The sequence below is a fragment of the Arctopsyche grandis genome, chromosome 2, assembly GCF_051622035.1.
Source record: "Arctopsyche grandis isolate Sample6627 chromosome 2, ASM5162203v2, whole genome shotgun sequence".
Classification (NCBI taxonomy): domain Eukaryota; kingdom Metazoa; phylum Arthropoda; class Insecta; order Trichoptera; family Hydropsychidae; genus Arctopsyche; species Arctopsyche grandis.
This window is the reverse complement of record NC_135356.1, coordinates 294,385-320,230: the sequence shown is the minus strand read 5'-3', so window position 1 is coordinate 320,230 and position 25,846 is coordinate 294,385. Positions and strand designations below refer to the sequence as shown.

The 25,846-nt window shown below is 34.5% G+C and overlaps 1 protein-coding gene across 2 annotated transcripts; it reads left to right on the top strand.

Annotated features, from left to right (window-relative positions):
• Window positions 1-3,019: 3,019 nt before the first annotated feature.
• On the top strand, window positions 3,020-14,571 carry LOC143921851 (phosphatidylserine decarboxylase proenzyme, mitochondrial-like). 2 transcript variants are annotated; one of them, XM_077445179.1, is made up of 9 exons: window positions 3,020-3,202; window positions 7,180-7,259; window positions 8,814-9,037; window positions 9,136-9,196; window positions 10,393-10,519; window positions 10,602-10,710; window positions 12,933-13,066; window positions 13,153-13,322; window positions 13,472-14,571. In XM_077445179.1, the coding sequence occupies exons 1-9, from the start codon at window positions 3,153-3,155 to the stop codon at window positions 13,804-13,806; spliced, it is 1,290 nt and encodes a 429-aa protein (XP_077301305.1). In that variant the 5' UTR covers window positions 3,020-3,152; the 3' UTR covers window positions 13,807-14,571. The 2 variants fall into 2 exon arrangements, with proteins under 2 accessions (XP_077301305.1, XP_077301310.1); XM_077445184.1 differs by lacking the exon at window positions 3,020-3,202 and adding an exon at window positions 5,567-5,638.
• The last annotated feature ends 11,275 nt before the right edge of the window (window positions 14,572-25,846 follow it).

The window sequence follows — 25,846 nt, the reverse complement described above, 5'->3', positions numbered from 1 at the left end:
CTCGACCATGTCGTATAAGCGAGCCGCCACAATATCATTTATAAAAATATTGAATAGGACTGGTCCCATGAGAGATCCTTGGGGAACGCCACTAGTTGGATTAAAGGAGTAAGATTTAGAATGGCCGATTTTAACTAATAATGATCTATTGGACAAATAGCTCCGAAACCAGTTTAGTAATACACCGCTGATTCCGATACTGTTTAGTTTATATAATAAAATCTCAATATCAACTTTGTCAAATGCTTTACTGAAATCAGTGTAAATTGAGTCAACTTGCAATTTAACAGATAAGGCACTAGAAATAAAATTTTCATATAATAATAAATTGGATAAGGTAGATCTACCAGAAGTAAAACCATGTTGTTGTGGAATAATAATGTTATTAATGAAAGGAATAAATTCGTCTAATACTAAACTTTCAAAAAGTTTTGGAATAGTTGATAGTTGACAGATGGCTCTATAGTTCATTACATTATGTTTATCCCCATTTTTATGGAGAGGCATTAAATAGCCAGACTTCCAAGAATTGGGAAATATACCAGTGGAAATAGATTGATTAAAGAGATTAAAAAGAGGATAAGTTAATACATTGGCACAATTCTTGATAAAAATTGGGGGTATGTTGTCAGGACCCGCAGATTTAGATATATCTAAGGCATTTATTTTGTTAATCAATTTTTGAATAGATATATTTATAGAATGTAAAGGTGAAATCAGGACATTATTATTTACAATGCTTGTAAATAATAATGTCCTGTGGTGCTGGATGACCGTTCTATGTGTAGTGGATCGCGCATGACTCCACATCCAGCTGTCAAGATCGTCGTCTCATTCGCTCCCCCATTTTTTTGCACCTGTCATCGACGTTGTGGCTGGACTCCAGTCGATAGGTAGGTAGGTAGGTAGCCGTGTCTGCTCGTTTATTGTCACCCGCGGGCCGCGACGCGTGTTGATGGCGATGGGGGCGCGGCGGGTAGCTTCCCCGCCTGGCTCAGCGAGGCAGGGATGAGCGGCATGTTGAAATTGATCGAGGCTGCGTGACTTGATGTCGGGGGTCACCAATATGGAGGATAAACGAATGAGACGACTGGCATATTAATGCACGTGTTTATTATATGACAGCTGAAGACAGAGTGAGTAGTGGCTCTCCGAACCCAGCCGGGTTGGTCCCCACTCGCAGGAAGGCAACCAAACTCGACCATGTCGTATAAGCGAGCCGCCACATTATTATTTCTATTACATATAAGGGGAGGTACCATTTTCAGTCAACTTAAAAATTAGCGTGGTGTCGATAAAAATTTCAGTAACCGATACTAAGTTTCAGTTTGATAGGACTAACAGTGTTCAAAAAATCCCCAAAATACACACACACAGACACACATTTTTTCTAGATCATGAAAATGTGATCAGTAATCGATTTTGAATACTAATCAGTCAAAATCTCGAGTTCGAATTTTCGCATGATCACAAAACTTCATCTATTGTTACTACGTACATAGATAAAGTAAAAACATGGGATACATTTTTATAAGTAAATTGATCATTTAAGTAACATATTATTCAATTAACATCGTATATGAAAACGTCATGGCGACCGCTAGCATTCGGCAATAGTGTAGCGGCTCTACGACATGGTCGAGTTTCGGTCACCATCCTGGGAGCTGGTACCAACTCGGCCATGTTGCTCGCTGCTGAACTACTTCTTTCCCAACCGTCATATTAAATAGTCGTGTGTACATCACTCCGTCGTTTCATTCCCTTACACCACCTTAATAGCATACGCATACGCGTACAATATTGCGTAGTTATGGAAACGGTACGCGTGTTATTGAAACAAGAAATGTATTCGAAAGGGCGCTTCTATTATTACATATAACATTACTCTGGATAGAACGCGCTGGCGCGACACAGTGCGTCAAAGTTGCTTATTGTATCAACTCTGATGTGCTGCGCTGCATCGCTGCAGCACACTGTCACCTAATGCGGTCAGACCTTAAGTTTTGTAGGACCAGCTCCAGTGTCCGTCCGGTGTGCACCCGAGGAAGCCTGGTCTGTCTTTTTACAGAAGGCAGACAACTGAGCTACGCGTGGCTTCTTTGTTTACTCTCCCCCCCCTTGCCCCCCTGCTTGATCTCTGTATAACTTATACAAAATACAGTCGCAATACATAAACAGATTTATGTCCTGTTTTCATTGGTTTACAATTTCCCGCCCTTGTCCCGTATCACACTCACATACGCACACTGTACGAGAGGGAGATAGAGCAGAGCCGACATCAGCAGAGACCAGACCGCAGACGACGACCTACAGATTCCGCGGATTGAGTAAGACAACGCGCCGCGCTTTACCACTGAGCAACATCACAAAACCGACGCAGGCGGCGTCTCGATTGAGAACCCCTGGCGTCTGTACACATACCTTGCACACGAACCGCATACAGCGGACTATTATATAAACCCGCACAGCGGGCTCAACATCAGTCAACAGCCAGCAGCAGACCATGCTATTCCAACAACCAGTCAGCTAGAAGTAGCCGACCAGCAACACAGCCAGACTCACTCAACCTGCAACAAAAACATGGAAGAACCGCTCCAGAACACAGCCGAATCCAGCCGCTTCTAGAACTTTTAGAACTTCCAGAACATATCCGCTTCAACAACATATTTATACACTTGTATACCCAAACTAAATAATAAAATAAAATAATTCAAACAAACACAACAGTGTTTCGTTAGGCTGGGTACGGTCAACACTTCCTACCCCCGCCTACAGTTTGATAGCAATTTTTTTAAATCGAAAGAGAATGATTATTTGAATTTTAGTTAGACAAACATAAGCTTACAACATTAGTGAATGTATTTTGTGCCAACGGCGTTCCTATTTACTACTGACTGGTAGCAATGTATTAATTCACCGGCAATTGTATTTAGCTTGTTATTGATATTGATTTAAAAGAAAATATTGAGCGAATGAGAGGGTATGCGGTCGAATTGAGAGGAGCGCGTATCTATGGTGCATTGGCAGCAGTGGGCGAGCACCGACCGGGCGAGTGGGTGTGAATTAGTTGGGCGTCTCTTGTGTCGTCGTAGGTTTGGTTTGTCCCGAATGGCTTGATCGTCGCGCTTCATCTCATCGTTTGCGGAGTGGCAATGGGTCCTCGACCCTCGTCCGACGACCCTCTCACCATTCACTCTCCAACGTATGTCACCCCCTCACTCCCCCATACAGATTTTTTACTTACCACTATACTTTTATATGTGTGTATACACACACACCTGATCCATGACTAATTAATGAATGCCAAGGTACCATATTTGTTCATATTTGGTATGAACAATTCTATCTACAATATATACTTATTTCATTCAAATTATAAATCGCCAACTCAATTATTGATCGTTTTTAAGTCAAAACTTCATACATGTATATTTGTACAAATTTTCACTATTTCATTATTTTTAATGATAAGTTTATATTAATACATACTAATTTGCCAATTGTGAGTCAAATTGTAATTTTTAGAAAATATATTTGATTTTTTTTGTCAAGAAATTAAAAGATGTGTAATGTTTTTATAAAAAAATTTGTTTCACAATTTCTGTCAAAAATATTGCAACCAAATTCTTTCAATAGAAATATTTATACAAAAACCATTTTTAAAATCTTTCGATTATTGTCATATTATACTTCTATATATGAATACATACATAATATCAAAGTATATACATATGTATCTATAGTAACACTTTAGAATAAAAACCAATTTTGTGATTTAATTATGTTCCAATAATCATGCTGCCATAGGCGAATATCCAGAGACATGTAATTAGATTACAAGTTATGTATATATAGATTTTTAAATAAAATATTATTGTAATCGTATCAAAATATCTCCGATAACCTGTTTCGTTTTTAAAATTGATGCTCGGTGACATTTTCACCATGTTTAATTTGACATGAATTTATCTCTAGTCATTAGGAGGGTCATGTAGAAATACATAGCTATTAGCACAATTTGCTTTAAGGGTAATAAATCAACCAGTTTAAGATCCAGATCCAGATTAGGAGGACTACATATTTATCTTTTGTTCAAAAAAGTCTATTATCAATCATTTAATAACACATTATGTATGAAGAAATTTCACAACAAATTCGGAAATCCTTTCTGAATGAATTCATATGTATATTTTTTTGATTTTCTATCGAAGATTCATAACCAGCAGCGCAGACTAGTGGTTAGCATATAATGCTTTCGAACAAAATGGTCAAAGGATTCAATCCCACCAATTGCTGCTAGCCAGATCTTGAATATGCGACTTCAAACAAATTGGCAAATTTCTCACAAATTTCAAATTTTCAATATCTTGAATTTCGTTGATTTGTATAAAATGCTGCAAATTTGACCATGGATGTTAATTGATATTTGCATTTGCCTTGTATAATACTTGCAATACTTCTGTACAATGTTTGACCATAGATGTCGTGTTTAATGTAAAAAAAAAAAAAATATATCTGTAGGATCTTGGATGCAGGGGGTTCCAAATGATACACGCGGAGTAGTTTAGTTCGTCGGTTGAGAATGATCTAAGAACTAGAACAGCATTTATCAAAATGAAGACATCTCAATTTTCGTACACGGTTGAGATTCGCGAAGAGCTACGTCTGGACAGTATTACTACACGGATGTGAGACGTGGGCTCTGAAGACCAGGATGATCAGCCGCATCGAAGCTTTTGAGATGTGGGTCTACAGGCGTATGCTGACGATCCCGTGGACTAAAAAAGTATCAAATGAAGCTGTCCTCGGCATGATAGGGAGAGGCACGGAACTTGTTTCTGTCATCAAGATGGAGACATGATACGGGGTCCAAAATACGAATTTTTCCGTTTGATAACCATGGGGAAAATAGAAGGTAAAAAATGGATTGGCTTCGAAACATGTGCATGCGGACCGATATGAGCGCTGAAGAGCTGTTCCGAGCCGCTGAAGACCGATGTGGATATCTTCAAATAATCGACGAGGAGGTCAGCAACGTCCAGATGCGGACATGGCATTGAGAAGAAGAAGAAGATAACTAATATGTTTATATTTATAATAAATAAAATAATCTTGAGGACTATGCGGAATAAAAAACTTTACTTTTTTACTCTTTCCAAACATTTTCTTTTTCCTAACTTAACAATAGAATGAGATCCTCAAACGTAATTCAGTCCCGGCTTCGATATATAAACACAAATATGTACGTATTGTTATTACATATACAAGTCGCCTTTATCATGAATTTCGTCACCGTTTATGTATTTTATTGTTTTTAGAATTGAAGAGTAGTTTGATTATTATTCACCTCTCATATCTATTGTATTTGAAAAGTGAGAAGAAATCAGATTTACACTGATTATCTTATTGTATTAATTAGTTCCCGACCACCGACTTGGATCACTCGGTTCCGGATCAGAGCTACATGTTAAATTCTAATTGTTTATATTTGAATTTGGCGTAATTTAGTACTGTATGACCTTTCTTAATCAGTTGTACTCTTTCCGATTGTAAAGTAATTGGCTATTTTGGCTCGGAACATCCCATGTATGCATGGTACAGATCATCAGCGTACATATGTACGCCACATTCGATCGGTGTAAGTTCGACTCCGTTCCCAACTTCCTCGGTGCTCTCGTGGGTCCCTTTTTAAACACATACTTTCAAAGGAATTGATGAATTCAACGAGTGTATTGTATTACTTTCTCCGAGACTATTTTTGTTCCTATCTTTGCATTTATTATCGCCCTTTCTACAGTAATCGAACGAAAACAATTTTGCTTAATTGAATTAACCCATAAGTGTATGATATCTACAATTGTGAATTATTTACTATTAAATGTAATAATAGTAAATAGCGGCATTGCTTGATAAGACTAAGGAATGTACGTATATTATTTTGTGCCATTCTGGATGATTGAGAATATATTTGCATATCTTGCTGGTAACTCTTTGTCGATTCTACTGTTGATCTTGGGGTTGCATGATCAGAGAGTGACCTAAATTTCTCTGATCATATTGACTCTGTGTGTTGCTCTGCCTCACGACTGCTTGGGTTTGTCATTCGTAATTCTCGACACTATCATAATCCCGCTGTTTTGAGGCTGCTGTACAGTGCTCTAGTTACGAGCATCTTGGAATACGCCTCTATGATCTGGAATCCTTCCACTAAATCTCTATCTATGAAACTTGAACTTATCCAAAGACGCTTTCTCCAACTGCTGTATAAGGAGCAATATGGGATTTACCCATATTTATTTCCTTTACAATTCGTCATGGGTATGGTCAGCTACACTTATCTTGGACACAGGAGGAGTGTTGCCCTCATCAAGTTCTTGTTGTCCTATTTAGAGGCTATATCTCCTGTCCGTCTATCCTGGCTGAGTTGGGCCTTCATGCTCCGGAGAGTGTGATATGGACCCGCCATCGTCCCCCTTTTCACACTCCTCTGGCTAGAACTGTGGCTTTTAGTTATTCTCCCATTCCTCGTGGCCTCCGTTTCTTAAATTCACCAGATGGTGCCATTGACATTTGTCACATCTCTCTTCATTCTCTGCACCATTCCCTAAGTTACGGAAGTCGCGACCATTTAGAAAGGTTGAGTTAGTTTTTTTAAGATTTTTTTTTTACGTCATGTTAATTTATTTATCTTTATTTAAGCATTCTTAATTGTAAAATTTCATATACTTTTTTTCCTTTTGTCCTTTCTTAATATTTTTAGCACACTCGTCGCTTTGGAGCAATCTGTTAGACGAGTGTGCTTGATTAATTGATGTTGTATAATAAAAAATAATAAAAACAAAATATATTTAACTAACGGCATATATGCTTTCGGACATTCGAGTCCCACTAGAGTCCCGCTGCCGGTCAGATCTTTGGTTTTTGACTCCAGGTCGATCGTTTCCTATCAGAATTTGTCAATTTATCTGATTTTCATCGAAACGGTTCCATACAAATTGGTAATGGTGCTCTTGATCACTGTTCGATTCGATATCGGCATGCAGATATTCATAAATGTAGTTTTCCATTAAGGTTTTCAGTATGCGGTATAGTTTTCCGATCGCTAGACATGATAATTTGTTTCACCGTCAATTTGTGTAAATATACAGTATGGCTAATTGACTTTGATGTTATGAACAGATCCCGAAGGATGCATTGGAATCTACACGTGTCGACTCTGCCCACTCCAAAGACATTCAATCAAACTTCACTTTTTGTTGGTAAGTCGATGATATATTAATATTACAGAAATTTTAAAAAGAGTATAAATACATATTACCTTTTTCCGAAACTAAATCTGATTTAATGTGTATGTATTATCAATAGAGACGCGTATTTTGGGCATTTTGCTATTAATGCTTAATTGATGCTAAAATTCGGAATAGATGCTGAAATAACAAACAAAAGTGAAATTTGCATTAAATTTATAAAATTAATAGACAATATAGAAGGGTGTTCTTATGCCTTTGCCCATTTATTATGTGAAGAAATTGAGGGGATAAAACAGAGCTTGCAGTTTACCAAGCAACTGCTTTCTGTCTACTACTGTAAATAGTAGACAAAAGTGTGGATGCTGAAAGATATTTTAGTAAATACAATATAATTATTACCGATCGTCGCACAAATCTCAAAAAATAATCTAGAAATATAGAAACATGTTGAGTTTCAATAAATTTTAATTGGTATTATATTTTTATATTCATTGTAATTTTAATTCCAAAACATTTTTGAATTTTTCTATTATTTTTTAATTGTTGTGTTGTCTTTAAATCGTATGTATGTATGTATATAAATTTTATTAAAATTCATCGAAGTGTTTTATTATTTAAAATCAAACTCTTCATAAAAATAGATGCTAAACTTGAACATTTTTAATGCCTTAAAATGCTAAAATTGCCAAAAATAGATGCCCAAAATAGGGGTCTCTAATTATCACATACCGTACCACTAGTGGATTTTGTATACAATATACAATAGAAACGAACTGCAAATATTTATGTTGGAAGTACGGCTGCAGTTTGGTGGTATTGGCCGCGTTTGTGAAACCTTTCAAATTGTCACCACATACCGATTGTTACCGCACGCACGTAATTGAATAATACACGCGATCAACTTTTTTTTTTGCGTTCAATCTCAAATAACAATGGACGATTTGGACAAAATCGTTCTGCGAAAACGATCCAGGCCAAATGAGTAATGTACATACATGTGTACCTAGACGGTGGAAAATCGTCCTTGTAACGGTTGGATCTAAGCCAACGTTGGCCTTGTTATTATATTCCGTTATATACTAAATCTCTTGGAAAAGCTCTTGGAAAACGTAAATAAAAGGGGGCAAATTCCGCTCAAGTCTACACATGTTTATGTGTACATAAATCACCAAACAGTGCTCGTTTCTTTTTTGAACACTGTTAGTCCTATCGAACTGAAATTTACATACTATCAGTTAATACGATACGACTTTCATTTTTTTCAAATTTTTAAATCCGTCAACCGGAAGTGGTTCGATTTTTCTTCCATTATTTTTTTCGAAATGGTCCTCCAGCTTTTTCATAAAAAGAGAGAGCTTCTTGTGTGCCATAAGATGGAATATTTTGGTATTGAACTTTTCACTTAAAACTGTTTCAACAATGAAATCAGATAAATTGGCAAACTGTGATAGGAAAAGATCGACTTGGAATTGTAAATATCCGTGTCTGACCAGCCATATTTTATATTATTTAATTGATACCAATACAAATACACTGTGAACATTTTGTTATCTTAATTTTCAGAGGAAACTTCTTGCAATCGCTCTGGCTTTCACATATACAAAACGGCGCAATTGTTGTGTATTTTATCTTTTATCTATTTGGTATCCGGACTGTGGCTCGGCGGACAAGTCAACATACCCCGTGGATCTTTCTTCCTGTACGGAGGGTTGATCCTATCGATCTGGTGGCTGCTGAGAGATTACGTCCTGAAGGTCGTCTCATCCAAGAAGTCTAAAAAGCTACAGGTGGTTTTACTTTTCTCCGTCTACCTATGCTTCTTATCCCCCACATACATATGTATACTTGAGATAAATTTGATTGATTGACCGGCGTTTGATTCCAGATATGGATCTATTGCTTGGTGCCGTGGTGCAGACTTAGTAAATGGTGGGGTAAACTTGCAGGTAAATTTGCATCATGAATGTGTCGGCGATAATATTTATCTATTTGCAAATATGCGAGACATTTGTTAATATTTTTTAGTGCGATTTTATATGTATGTGTGTAAATATTATGTTTGTGTATCCAAATCAGTGTAATGATTCACTGTCAGAATTTTGCGTTCATGTTTTTGAATAATTTCAGCGTAACTAAAATTTTATCGCACGGTGAAAAGTAATCAACGGATGCCGCCATCGCCGATACTCCACATGTGAACCACGACTCTTAAATCAATATTTATTTTATGTGGATTTCAGTTAAACAATCTATTTATTAAACTATATAGCTTTGTGGTTTACTATTATTTGTTTTTAATTGCGGTCGGTTGGTTTTTTTTTTTTAACACTTGCTTTTATGCGCGTTTTAAGTATACATTGTATATGAAATTAGGCAAAAATCTGTTTTAGCATGTGCAATTTACATATATGTATGTATTTCTTGGCAAATATATCGCATTCTTCATTAAAGCTCAAAGATGATAACTCAACCGACGTTCATTTCACTGATTTTACAAGTGTTGAGATTTCAACGGGTGATTTTGAATAGGAATCGGAATGTAATTTGAATAACGGACGTTGAAACATGACTTTAGCACGTTGTATTGTCAAATATGTATGCATAAAAGCTTATAAAAATGGATTATTATCTAATACATATGTATTTTGAAAAGTTACTAATGTGCTCTAATAGAATATGAAAACTTATTGTCATATTGTGGAAAAGGTATTAACCTTTGTGTTGGAAGGATGCGATATATATATATGTATGTATGTATGCAGATTCAATACAGTTCTACGGAAAATGTCAATGTACATTATTTTATTAAGCAGTCTATTTGTTTTTATTAAGCAGTCAATTTGATAAAAAAAAAAAAAATGGCTATGATAAATTGTTTCCGTATAACACGGTTCAGATCCATATGGCCAGTTTCTGAACTTTGAGTTCTGTCTATAGTGTGATATCACACCATAGTTTATGGATACAATCGATAACTAATCTGCATAAGTGAAAACACGCCATATTTTTGTTTACCCGAGTGGCGGATATCCATCAAAAGATAATACATTTACATAATATATTAAAAATTATATCGTACGATACGCATAGAGTGTGTTCCAATTTGTTTATAATATTGTTCTTTTTTTTTCATTCAATTTAGGGTTGCATCTTCCGGTTGTAATTAGGGTCTACGTCTTTATCGTCTATTGTAAATGTTTTAGTGTAAATATAAGGGAAATTGAGTATCCTTTGAAATGTTACACATCGCTGTCGTCGTTTTTCACCAGGTAATTAATTGGTGTTATGTATTTTTGAATGTGCGATTGTGTTTTCGATTCGATGTTGTAATTTGTGATTGTTGTCTTTAAGGCGACTTACGAGAAACGCTAGAAATATCGATCCTTCCGGATGTCTCGTGATTCCTTGTGACGGCACTGTCGTTTATTGTGGAAATTTGTTTGGAAAGCAAATAAAACAGGTTCGGCTGACTATATTTTTATATTATTTACATACATATCTCTCGTTACTTTACTTTGAAAAGGTTCTAACTTACAGTTAGAACCCTTTTAAAATAAGGTAACGAAGTCATTTTTATTTCTATATTTATAAATTTTGTTACAATGAAAGTTGACTCATTGTAGACCGCGTGAATTTTCCGAAAACTCTTTATAAGCGTCTTTGTTTGTTTCGATAAGTAACGGAAATTAAATATTACTCCTAAACCTTTCATTCAATTAAATTGGAAATTTGAATAAAGCTTCTTTACAGTTGTCTTCAACTGAATAAATGATTGGATCAGTATTTTTCAAACTGTGGTGATTGCTGTTTTTTAATTTTGTATAAATTTACGTACATAACTATATCTATATTTTAGATCATTCGTCTTATTAACACATAGGATACCACGGGCTATTGCTAAAGAAACAGGCGTGCGGCGGTGAGAATTGGCGCTAATCTTTGCATAAAACTGTAACTGTTTAAAATGTCATATCTCTTTTACCAGTAAACGTATAAAAGTAAAATTTGAAATGCAGTTTCGTATGGACTATCTTAAAATTTCGTAATTGTAAAATCAGTAAAAGTCAAACTGTGAGTCGCGTACTAATAAAATAAATAATTAAAATGTGTATAAATATGGCAAATATACATATTTTATAAATAAACAAAAAAATTCTAACAGCAGTGAACCTTTGTGTAACAAAAACAACAAATGTCGTTATTTGAAACCTATAAATACAATGCAGTCAGATGCAATTCCATATGCGCTTTGAAATTGCCGACATCCAACAAGGTTAATCCTCTTTCTTCGAATTGTGTCATAAATAACAATATCAGTGAGAGAATTTTAGGACATCTGCAAAATCTAAGAGGAACATAAAACAGATGTGAGAAAAAAAAAGGTCCCCCCAAAATGTGTTTATTACCTAATGCAGTGGTTAGTAACCAGGAGTCAAGTGTAGGCAATAAATTACCGAAGAAATATAAAAGGGCACATAATAAACAATGGTGATATTTTCTTCAGAACATGAATATAAAAAAAATCAAACATATTTATTCAACTAAAACACAAAAAAAGCATTCACCCAGCAAACTGCACCCCTTATGTAGATATTCACATTTGATTGATTGGTAGATATTTACACAATATTTATTTAAAAGTTTCCTTTCGATAAACTCACTTTATGGTTTTTGATAGTATTACATATTTTTTTATTATTTACACACACACACACACGTTATTTAAACACAATATGAAATTCGTACACTAACGAAATTTTCGCTGGTTTCGAACCTCTGAGAAGGTGGATGACGATCTGTTCTATTATTTTTACAAACCTCCTATACGCTTTAGTTAAATAAAATAAAATTTGAGACATCTTCAGCATAACCAAAGAAATATTTTGTAAATTTAAAGAAATATTTGGTACATTTGCTATAGTCCAGTTTCTAACCTTCTGGATTTTTCAATATCGACTTTTTTTAAATTATTTTAGTTAAATATCACCAACGACATCTTTTACTAAGCCCCGATATGAATACATTACAAGAAATATAAGGTTCAACGTGTTTTTTCTTTATATGAAGTAGGAGTGACGCAACGCACAAATTTGTGCACACTGTAGCCAAAGGAAGTTTTTCAAACGCACAATTTGTGCGCACGGTATCCTGTGTGTTAATTTCAATGAAAGATTCAATTTGCGTGTGGCTACGCTCCATAGAGAGTTAACATTTGTTTCAAACGGTTGCACATTTTCGAGATATAGTTATTCTTAAGATAAAATCACATTTTCGGTATAAAAACTAAAATTTTAGAGCTAAAATCATAATATAGAAATATAATTACATTTTTAGGATAATCATATTTTTGGAATAAAACCACATTCATTAAAAATAATCCATGGCGGCCGCTGACTCATATATATTTGTATTATGTTGGGTGCACAACGCTTACTGGCCACTGGTACATATGTATATGATTTACGACTGCGCAAACTCTTTCTATGATATATTTTTGTATCACGTTGTCGTCAATCGTTTGTGGCCAATGATACCATTTTGTATTGTTTATGATGAAAACGCGATACAAACATATATCAGCGGAATGTCACAAAAATAAGGGCTAGCATTCAAATGAAAGTTGATAATATTTCAATAAAAAATTTACATCCAATGCTCATTAAACGAATAAATACAAAACAGGTGAAGGGCATCGACTATTACGTGAACAATTTCCTTGGCTACAATCCGATGACTATAAAAACGAAAACCGACACTGGAATTTCAACCCGACTTTATCATTGCGTTTTGTATTTGGCTCCCGGCGACTATCACAGGTACTATATCACTATATACACCTATAATAAGTGCTTTTCATGTACGTTTTCAAATTACGTATATAATAATATGTGTGTTCATTCAGGTTTCATTCCCCGTGCAACTGGACCGTATTGAAACGTTCACACTTTCACGGTCAGCTGCTGTCTGTTGCCCCAAAACTGGTCAAATGGTTTCCGAGCTTACTATCGTTGAACGAGAGAGTCGTCTATTCAGGTCGTTGGAAACACGGATTTTTTAGTTACACTGCTGTCGGTAAGAACACCCCCCTGTGTATATATATGTACATATATATATATATATATATATATATATATATATATATATATATATATATATATATATATATATATATAATTTTTTGTGATTGAGTTTTATGTACGTACAATATGTATGTTGAACAGGAGCTACTAATGTGGGATCGATAATAGTGCACAAGGATCCCGATTTGAACACCAACAAGTCGAAGAAGAACACGGGTGATCACGTGGTATTCAATTCGCCGTATGGCCTCGTCAAAGGCGAAGAGATGGGCCTGTTCACCATGGGCTCCACCATCGTGCTTATTTTCGAAGCTCCGGAAACATTCCACTTCTCGTACAATATCAACGACAGGGTAAAACTCGGATCCAAGTTCGGAACGCTGAAGAAGGTCGACGCAAACGGCAGCTATGGGGCTTACGAGTGTCACGAATGCAACGCCACATCATTTTCTAACATCGACAGTTTCACTAAGTGACATTGTCATCAATCTCAAATTTATTTTTTTCAATTCTTCTTCATTTTATTTTTCATCGCTAATATTATTTGCATTGAAAAAGAAATTTATTCTTTTTGAAATTTCCCCTCGTTTCAAGTATCGAGGCACTGTGGAGATTCAGCACTCGGCACTGTTGCCTCTTATTTCGGAATCAATCAAACATTGTAATGTTAGCCAGTCGTGCGAAGCTCCATATTGCCTTTTTTTATGTAATTGAACACAATAACTGTTCTAAATGTAAGTTTGAATCATTAATTATATAAATGAATTGTTTCAGAAAGGAATAATTACTGCAAATAATTGCATACAATATACAGAATGTGGCGGAAGCAATTACATGAAAACGAACATTTTCATCCGAGAAGTAAATATCAAATAATAAAACCAAACTATTAAGTATAGCATTTTGCTTAGAAAGTAGTTGCTTTGAACATGATATCACTCGGGCGAGCTCAATACTTAAAATTTTGCATAGTTTGAGGTCAATGATTATACAATCACTCTTTCTCTCGAAAGAAATAGCACACTTTTCAATCAATCAATGTCTTCAGATGACTTCAGTGTGCATTTATTCAGTTGTATTGCATCCTGTTTGGAACCAAACCACAGTCTAAAAGATCATGAAAAAAATGTTAATCAGCAGGTCTCATCTGGGTGATATTATCTTCAAAAATGCTATATACTTTTAAATTAAAGTGTTCATTTTCAAGCTACTAATTGCTTCCACTCCAACCTGACGTGATCAAAAAAAATATGACGATAGAGTTAGAGTATTAGATAGAGATACCATCACATTAGCATCGATTCATATCCGAATACCTTACCCGATCTTACCGGCCGATTATGAGTGTTCATTATGAGAAATCATTTTCTCAAAAGCGTGGTGATTCCATCCGATTGCCGATTATATGTATATGTATGTTTGTAATGAAAGCTGACACTCGTATCCTATGAGTGTATGTATGTGATTGAAGTGGGTCTACGTGACGAGCCAGAATGTTAAATTACAGAAAACACAAATATCGGAAGGCAAAGATCGAAAATCGAAAGATCTTAAGTCGAAAGATCAAATTAAGTGAGTATGTACCCTTTTTTTTGATTTTTCGACTTAAGATCTTTCCATTTTCGATCTTTGCCTTCCGATATTTGCGTTTTCTGTAATTTAACATTCTGGCTCGTCACGGAGACTGGATTGAAATATATGGGATCCGGTATTTTGGATATAAACGATGCATCGATTCCACTGAGTAAAGTATATATACATAAATAAATATATATACAGATCAGCTGATAGCTGGAATCCGATTTCACATATTATATTAAATATTAGTATAAATCGATTGTGCATTCACCGTGTGCGCTATGTAAAGATTTACGCATTAATATGCAAATTTTTATATTATCATTTTAATTGTTGTTGTCGAATGTATAAAGAATATGATTTCAATTTGTATGTTTCGGAATACGCTTTGCATTTTTCGTTTGAAGTTATTTTCGCGCTGATTTCTGTTGCATCGTAGTTTAGAAAATAACGATTTCCTGTGATTAGTACAATATTGATCGTAACATATTATATTATATATATATATATATATATATATATATATATATATATATATATATATATATATATATATATATATATATATATATATATAATATAATATGTTACGATCATATATATATATATATATATATATATATATATATATATATATATATATATATATATATATAATATAATATGTTACGATCATATATATATATATATATATATATATATATATATATATATATACACAACAGCAGTCACATAAAACGGAACGCTAAAGCGAAACATGCTTTTGCGTGAAATTTCGGTAATCTTATATAAAACCAAAACCGAAAGTCATTTAAATGATAGTTTGTACCATAGTGCATTCTTGTAACACCAAAAGTGAAAAAAAAGGTCATAAAAATGAGTTGGGGACAAATTTAATGGAGGGCAGATTTTACGACCGTGCGTTGACTTCATGGTTAAATGAAATTTGAAATGAAAATAACACTATACATATACATTTTTAATTTTATTACAGTCACAGATTATTATCTACAAATTATAAAAAATAAATTAATATTTTGTAGCGGCTCCTTTCGATTTTATAACTTCTTTTATTCGGTTTGACATAGAATCTACTAAAGTTTTTAAATTTTCGATTGTGAAGTCTTCGTACCATATATTTTCTATTATTTCTTTCAACGATTTAAAAGTAGTAACATTGTTCTTCTGTATCCTGTACTTGATACACATCCTTAAATTTTCGATTGGATTTAAATCGGGACTATTGCCAGGCCATGGTAGTGTCTTTACACCCATTTCTTGTAAATAGTCCCGAGCCTAAAAAAAGTAAAAAAAAAATTCCAGTTTTTTTATTGAAATTTTGTAATTTATATTCAATGCTATCAAATAAAATGAATACTCACAATTTAGCTCGATGACAAGGGGTAGAGTCATCTTGAAAGATTATATATCATCGGAATATGAAAGGTGGTTTTCCATCGATGGGACGAAGCTTTTTTCTAAAGATTTTTTATATCTTTTTCCATCGATGACACCTTGTAGAAACTCCAATTGTCCAATACTATGGTACGAAAAGTATCCCCAGACCATTTGACTTGGAGGATGCTTAACAGTTTTAAGGATACAATTTTCATTATACCTTTCGCCAACTTTTCTTCGGACGTACGGAAAACCATCAGGACTATAGAGGTTAAATTTTGATTCGTCGGAAAATATCACTCGTTGCCAATCTGATGGACTCCAATTTTCACGTGCTTTCGCTCATTCCAATCGATTGTTTTTCATTCTCTTGGTTAGTAGTAGTTTTTTTTGCAGCTTTCCGACCGTAGAGTCAGTCCAGCTTCTCTGAGTCGCCTTCTTACTGTTGAGTCGCTGATTTCCATGGAAAATTGTGACGATACATCTGTTCTTATTTCTACAGCAGTTTTGAATCGCTGCTGTAAAGATAATCTGGTTATTACACCGTCTTGCCTCTTTGATGTGCGTCTTTTCAGTCCGGTCTCCTTCTTATGTTCAAAACTTCCAGATTCTCTTTTTTTTTTTTCAGTATTCTCGAAACAGTCGATGTAGAACATCCCATTTTCTTGGAAATTGACCGAAAGGAAAACCCTGAACTCGCTAATGTCGTGATTTTTACGCTCTTCTCCAATGATAACTGAGCGCGTTTTGTCATGTTGACGTGTTAAAATTCGAATTTGATGCTTTATCCTCGAAAATCCACACTAAACTGAACTCAAATCTTTGAAAACAATCATATTTAAAATATTTGTTCGTTAAAAACCCTACACATAAAGGGATAATCCTATTATTGCCTCGAAGTCGTAAAATTCACAAGCGTTTTATGTGACTGCTGGTGTATATATATATATATATTAGTTAAATTATCTATTTTAATGTATAGACGTTGATTCTTTCCAAAGTATTATAGTTTTGCATTCGATTGTGTTGTCTTCGTACAGTTTTCGCATTAGAATAGTTTTTCTTTTTCACCAGATGTATTTGGAAACTGTACGTGTTTTTTTTGTGTGTGTAGAAATTTACGTACAAACGCTGAGCATATGTGATCTATTATTTGACTTTTATTTACACTTTTGTATGTGTGTGTGTGTGTGTGTTGATCGAAATTGTTGACACGAGTGCAGCGGCGAATCTGGAGATTAAAATAATAAAAAAAATGGGTAACGAAAATGAGACACCGTGACAGATTTAGATGGAGAATAGACGCGTCTATTTCAGAAGTACATAAGTTTGAATTTACGTACCGTATGAATGTATGCATATAGTATAATAGTAATAGTTATTTTACAACAGTAAAGTCACCGCTCTCTAGTCATAGACGGTACATGTTCCGATGGTGGTGATCAAGAATCCGTCACTGCACTTGTGTGTGTGTGTGTGTGTGTGTGTGTGTTGAAAAATAAATTTTGACTTAAGTTCCGGCATAGCTCAGAATTGGTAAAATCCCAATGCGTACGTATGCATTTATCAAATGCAAACACTTGTTTGTTTGCACCTACAATGTAATGTAATGTTTATGTCCATATATATGAATATACCTAATTTTTTGTACTTTATTTACTGATAGGGTACCAAAGTTGAGTAGGTGACTTATTTTCCAATAAATATATTGAATGTATTTTGTTTATGTACACGTACTTCATTCCATGTCTCAATATTGAAGATGACAAGAATTTAATTTGCAATAAACCAGTGTAATATAACAATTTTGATGTGTGTTTGTAACCAATATGATTTACTTTTGGCCGTTTTTCTAACGTTTTTAACAAAAAAAAATTTTATACCTTTATGCCAAGCTAGTGCTTAATTCATATCAGCAATATAAAAAAGTTCAAAATATATATATGTATGTATGTGTATATTGTATGTAAAATGCACAGTGAAATAAATTGACCTGTATATTGTAGAGGTTTTCAAATTATGTGTGTCGGCTCTTTGAGAAGCAATACTTGAATCATTAGTTTATAAATTTATCTCATTATATAATACGTGGCCTTTACGAGGTAGTAAGTAAGACCAACATTTTGCAATCATTATTCAAATGTAATTTAAATTTTATTTTTGAACAAACGTTCAAACTTGGCTTGCTTTTGGGAACAAATGTTCTTTGAATGTGTTCGCCGGCTCAATTGGGGATTAGAAAAGGCTCATTTTTATTATTACTTGGAAGATTCGCCACAATTTACATATAAGTTAAAGTGAGTTGATCCGACAAGTTTGAAACCCTCTACTTTATCGTGTATTAAAAATAATATATATGCCAAAGATAGAAGAATCTCGGATGAATTATGTAGACTTTATTTAAAATCAAAATTTTCCTTTTACGGGTACAATTTTTCATAACACTGACTGTCCTACAAATATGTATTATATGTAGTTATGTATACATTTGTTGTGTTGAAAATCTGCATATTGTCTGAAATATGTAGGCCTGCTCCAAGAGCTGTCACATATAATTCGATCTATCGCCTAGGAGCTGGCCTATCTATGACAGGGTTCGTTACAATTGAAACTAATTGAACGGAGAATCAAAGGCATTGTTCATATGAATTGTTTATTTTTTTTAGATATAAGTTAACGTACCTACAAAAAAATTATATTTATTTTTGTAAGTATTTCTCAAGTGATTATGTGATCTGATTATAGGAAATATCCGATATAATATTTGCCATAATATTCGTATCGATAATGAGAAGTGTATAATTTCATTATAGTTATTGGTGCTTTAGAAAGAAGCTTAATTTTTTAGATTTTTAAATAACACATACCTACGTATACGTATATATCTATATTTGTGTATGTTTATGTTGAATGTGATTGATTGGAAGTTGTGTATACTATCAGTGATTAATTGTACGTAAAAATGACGACCAAATTTATCACATTTATTGTAACGTATGCGGCCATATAGTGTGTATGTATGTGTATTCTCAATTTTTATGCCATTTTTGTATCTGTAATTAACGATTAAATTATATATAGTTGCACTTTTTGCAAAATGAAATAAATTTTAATTTCATTGTCACCGTTGTTATTATTATTTCGCCCCCTTCCCCCTATCACATATGTATATGTGGATACTTTGCATAAAATATTTGTAATATTTAAAAAAAAACATTTAGCTATGTATTGTTATTATTATAATTAGAATTATTGTAATTACAGATGTTTTCAGTGTGTTCAGCTTGGATTGATCCAAAGTGAACTGTGAAGAAGTAGCCGGTACACTTTCCTTGAAAGACATTGTTTGCTGATTATATCAGGGATGTGGAGTCAGATCAAAGTTACTTGGTATGAACATAAACATTCAACGATTTTCATTAAGGCGTTGTCCTACAAAGCAAAAGAGCAAAAAATAAAAAGGAACCATTTTTTTGGACAAAAGCAACTTGTTCGCCGATCTCTGCATTTCATTTTTTATTTATTTATTTAGCTAAAAATAGTCATACAATTATTTAATAAAACACATATAAACAAACAGACCTAAATTACCATGAATTTTAACAATCTTATGAATAAATGGCAGTCGAAATTAAACAAAATACTTAATAACTATGAAATAATAACAATATACATGAGACTATGAAACTAATGCAACAACAAATCACCTAATCTTTTCCTGGAAATAAATGTATAGGAAAATATATCAAGGTCATTCAAAACTTTATTAAAATGTAAACAGGACCGTCTGAAAAAGGTATTTTTCGCGTAGTTCGTATGAAAAGAGGGGATATATTATAGAATGTATCTTTTGAACGTGAGGAGGAAGACCTTGGAATTTTAAAAATAATTTTGCCCAAAAGGGGTGCACAGTTGATATTATGGGGGATGAATGAATGAGACGACTGGCATGCTAATGCACGTGTTTTATTTATGACAGCTGAAGGCAGAGCGAGTAGCCGCTCTCCGAACCCAGCCGAGTTGGTCCCCACTCGCAGGAAGGTAACCAAACTCGACCATGTCGTATAGCGAGCCGCCACAATATGATTATTTAGAATTTTGTAAAGGAAGATGCTATCTAAGAATTAAATATATATATACATATATATATATATATATATATATATATATATACATATATATATATATATATATATATATATATATATATATATATATATATATATATATATATTAATATATCTGTGTTTATACATCCATGAAAGGTAGACATATCTTTGTAGGAATGCAGTACAGCAATTGTAGAGATGCATTGTATCTCCAAATTTACAGTTACACACCCAGATGTGTGAACCACGACCACACGACCCTTCCCGGAAAGAAATGGTAAATGCGTGAAACCATCCGGAACCCGTGAGCAAACATAAAATGCGGCCACAAGACGACCTCTAAAAGTTGACCCAAAACATACATAAATGTAAAGACCCTTTGTACATTGCATCAATTCATCTGGAGCCCGAGAATGCACCCAGTTCGAGGAATCCATATATTCCCCTGTCGAACTAAAGCCGCAATTAAGTACTTCCAGATGTTTACCCCATCACACTGATGTAATGCACCCTTCTGAATTCCTAGGAACTCGACCAGGGACCAAGATGCAGTTCGACCCTCAGGCAATGACATTTTCACACGGTCGTGTTTTCAACTGCAATATATTCAGTGGCGGCTCGTGATAATTTTTAGTGGCGGGGCTGCACTGAAATGATATCTAAAAAATGTCACCATAATTATTCTATCATGTCATAACAGGACAAAATAAGCACAATTTTTGGCGTACGACCACTTACATGTGGATTTAAGTATTATTGAAAAAAAACTAGCAAAATTCACCACCCATTAAAGGGGTGCGTCCAAACGCGATGAAGATTTCGAAAAATACGCTGGTACTCCAGTAAGATTGCTAAAAAAAATTCGTTCTTGCTGGTTTCGCGACGCGGATTAAAAAAAACCCCAAAACCTTTCAAAAACTTAACCCCTTAATTCGTAACGAAAAACATTAACCTGTTGACAATGCATCGATACATCGGTTGTTTCATCGGTTCGGTGATTACTAGTCAAATGTGAACCTGTCACAGGACAACTGGTCGCTCTAGATCGGTCACTCGTGATCATCCGTCACGCTAAAACTGGTCACGAGAAAACTAGTCACACGCTAAAACTGGTCACACGCTAAAACTGGTCACGAGAAAACTGGTCACACGCTGAAACTGGTCACGAGAAAACTGGTCACACCCAAAAATTTAAAATTGGTCACACAAACAAAAATATTCTCAAATACTTTTTATTTACGAAATTTTTATTATTATCGACTATACATATGTTCGAGCCAAAGGCCCTGGTGGCCGTTGTTTGTGGTCTTCGCGAGGAGTTCGCGGGTATCTGTCAGCCCATCTGACGTTCGCATCGCTCGCATTCGAGAAGGTTCGCATGGCAATCGCTTTTGCGTTCATTTCACTTTGACAGTTCGAATGTCAAATCAAAATTTAATCTTAATTCACCGCGGTAAATGTACCGCGGGGAGGTCTACGAAAACACTGATTGTGTACTAACACTAAGAGGATCCTTTATTTATGTTCACTTGTTACAATAGTAATTATATGTAAAAAAGAAGGTCGTTTTGTTTTCTCAGCTTCGGAGCCAATGGGACGTTGCCGGAGATTCATTCTGCATGTTTTGTACAACAGCGATGATTATGCCATCGGCTTCATCTTTAATATGGACGGTATCTAAAAGTGAATTCGTCATTTTATAATGAACTTGTTACATCTCATCTACATAAATAAATCGTCGGTAACATTATTCGTTTATCTGTGTTACATTGTAAAACATTTTCTATATGTCATCTATATATTATAATATATATATATATATATATATATATATATATATATATATATATATATATATATATATATATATATATATATATATATATATATATATATATATATATATATATATATATATATATTCAATTGTAAATAGGTTTTTGAGCTCTTTCTCCTATTATGCTGTGCATTAACATTAGAATAATATAATACTATGATTACTAACCAAATAAAATAAAATTGCAAAATATAAAATGATCAGTAGATTAGTAGCTATTAAAATATGTAGATATAAGATGTATTGTGAACATAATTTCGTAATAATAAAAAGCATTTAAAAATCAAACCAAATAATATATATTCAAGAATATTGTCCGAGCCAAAAAACCCACATGGCCGTGTTTTGGGCTCTTACGGGCGCGCTCTTCTGTCAAACCTGACGCCCGCCATCCGCCGTCAAGCCGAGACGGTCTTGGCGTGGCTGGTCTACCTTGCCTGACCAGTGACCAGTGACCAGTGACCAGTGACCAGCTGCAGCCAGCCAGCCAGTACTCATCCACAGCCCCCGCCATAAAGGGGCACAGGCGAGAGGCGAGAGGCGAGAGGCGCCGAGAAACTCCCCGGCTCGCCATCTACTCCTTAATAAATCGAGGATAAAACCGAATTGACGTGTCGTCGATCCCATGACTGACATGCGCGGTCATTGTGGCAGTGAACGAAAATTTGGTTCACGTGTGGATCGAAAGATCGTCAGACTGGTAACCAGGAATCGCTTTGCCACAAATAAAATGATTCGAGACACATTAAAAAACGATCAAATTTATATATCGGCCAAAACAATTCAACGACGCCTCAAAGAAATCGGGCTTAGCACAAGGCGACCGGCGAAAAAGCCAATTTTGACCAAACGAATGATAAAATCACGTCTTAATTGGGCTAAACAACATCGGCACTTTACTCTGGAAGAATGGAAAACGGTAATTTTATTATAAATAAGATTATTGTGAAATTATTGTATATAAGAAAAATAGTTAATATGTATGCAAATTTCAAGGTACACTTTTCGGATGAATCTTCTATTCGTATAACAAAGGAAGATCATCTATACGTTCGAAGAAGGGTCGAAGAAAGGTATAAAGAAGGATGCACTATAAAAACTACTAAACATCCCCCATCAATCATGGTGTGGGCTTCAATTAGCGTCGAAGGTCCGGGTCCCCTCTATTTTGTGAACGGTTCCATGAACAAAGAGCAGTACCTAAAGGTCTTAAAAGATACTTTTTTACCCTCAATGCAAACTAAAATAAATAATGGCGATAGATGGCACTTCATTCAAGACAATGCTTCTTGCCATACAGCTAAATCAATTAAAAAATTTATGTCCGATCACCAAATTCCACTTCTTCCCTGGCCTGGTAATTCTCCCGACTTAAATCCAATTGAAAACGTTTGGCACATTCTAAAATCTAAAGTAAATAAACTTCCATGTTCTAATTTAACCACCCTGAAAGAAAATATCCTGTCAGTGTGGCAGGGAGACTCTGATATTAAAAATACCATCACAGCTTGCATTGAGAGCATGCCTAAAAGAGTATCTCTTTGCCTTAAAAATAACGGTGGCATCTCTAAATATTAACTTATGTATTGTTTTTTTTATATATTTTTATTTTCAATAAACTATGTAACAACAAAAATACCAATTTGTTTTAAATTCGTTACCGTATTTCTGATAATACACCATTAAATATAGAATACGTGAAATTTGCGCGTTGTCCCCATTTCACTGACCAGGGACTGTATGTAGGTGTTGTAAATATTGAGTAATTTGTTTATATACACAAATACTTTCAGGCTTCTCTTGAATGTGGAGCAGTTGTTGTTTTGACGAAGACAGATTTTGTACAAATTATTATATTTGTTTAGGAAAAACCGAGTCTACAAGAGAAGTTTTCATTTTGATTATTAAAAGATTTGATTTTATTGTTCATATATGTATATGATCGACTTCTTCGCAACTTAATATCTAAGATTGCAAATGTTTATACCACATACATATGTACAATACCACTTGCTTGGTAATTATACAATTTCAATTTTATGCAAAGTACTTCAAATCGCCGAGTGTTATTAGCATAAGATGAAATGTACAATAAAACAAAAATAAAATATTATATATTTTTTTTATATGTGTATAATATTTTATAATAAAAATATAAAATAATGATTTTAAACTGATTTTATTATTATTTTAAGAATTTTTATTTACATTTTTTTTTTACATATTACACGTTGCAGTTCTTTATAGGACACTTTATTGTATCATAATTTAACTTTAACATGAAATGTATCTTATGAAAAAAAAAATACCTGTGAGAACACCGACAATATTGGCTACTATATTATAATTGTATGATATATGTACTTTCAAATAAATTTTAAAATATATACCTAAATCTAAATTACAGGGACAAAATTAAAAAAAAAACCTTTTATGCACAGTAAATACAATGATTTATTATGTTTTCAACACATTATACATAAACATATTCTTGAATACATAAAATATAAAAATAAGATAGCGTTCAAAAACATTCAGTGAATCGTTGGGATACTCCTCGGTGCCTCCACATACATACACTAATCCGTCAAAAACTGCAGCCGTCGAGCCTGATCGCTTATATTTCATCGGGAGCAATTGAGTTCGTAGCTTTGAGATAAGATCCATGCACCAGACCTATATTTTCATGTTTCGTACATACATATATAAAACATTGCTAATTGTTGAATATCAGTAAATTGAGTAATTGTTGAATATGAGAAGTGAAAAATATGGAATAGTACAAGTGATATTGTTTTGAGTTGCTGACTATCACCGATTTAATTACCAATGTATTGATTTAATTTTATTTAATTACCAATTCGTTGTTTTGGGCGATCCATCAATGGCTGCCGAGTGTTGGTTCCACAATTCTACCCACCTGACGAAGTGAATACAATTTTTTCGATGCTTCATGGGGAGTTTCCAGACGAGGCCATTTATCCAGATGTCGCGACATATTTTTTTACGACCTATATTGGAGGCATTGCGGGACGAACTCCACCATTCCCTATAGAATTGTACCAATTCTACCAATTATCATAGATATTACGATAGAAACACGATTATCCGTTTTCAACACATTATACATAAACATATTTGAACGATAGCTTCAGGAGCTGCAATGTGTGTATATATATATGGGTGACCAATGGCTGTGTGTGTGTGTCGTCGCTCTGTGTGTGTTCAGCTCGCTCTGGAGCACGTGCTGGAACAGGGCGGGGTGGGGAATTAGACACGTCAATTCGGTTTTATCCTCGTTTATTAAGGAGTAGATGGCGAGCCGGGGAGTTTCTCGGCGCCTCTCGCCTGTGCCCCTTTATGGCGGGGGCTGTGGATGAGTACTGGCTGGCTGGCTGCAGCTGGTCACTGGTCACTGGTCACTGGTCACTGGTCAGGCAAGGTAGACCAGCCACGCCAAGACCGTCTCGGCTTGACGGCGGATGGCGGGCGTCAGGTTTGACAGATGAGCGCGCCCGTAAGAGCCCAAAACACGGCCATGTGGGTTTTTTGGCTCGGACAATATTCTTGAATATATATTATTTGGTTTGATTT

What these genes read in the sequence shown, in the direction of transcription:
- LOC143921851 (XM_077445179.1), top strand. Translation starts at nt 3,153, where the DNA reads ATGGGTCCTCGACCCTCGTCCGACGACCCTCTCACCATTCACTCTCCA. An exon ending in GCTCCCGGCGACTATCACAG is followed by an intron (nt 13,067 to 13,152) that starts GTACTATATCAC and finishes GTGTTCATTCAG; the next exon opens with GTTTCATTCCCCGTGCAACT. An exon ending in TTTTAGTTACACTGCTGTCG is followed by an intron (nt 13,323 to 13,471) that starts GTAAGAACACCC and finishes TATGTTGAACAG; the next exon opens with GAGCTACTAATGTGGGATCG.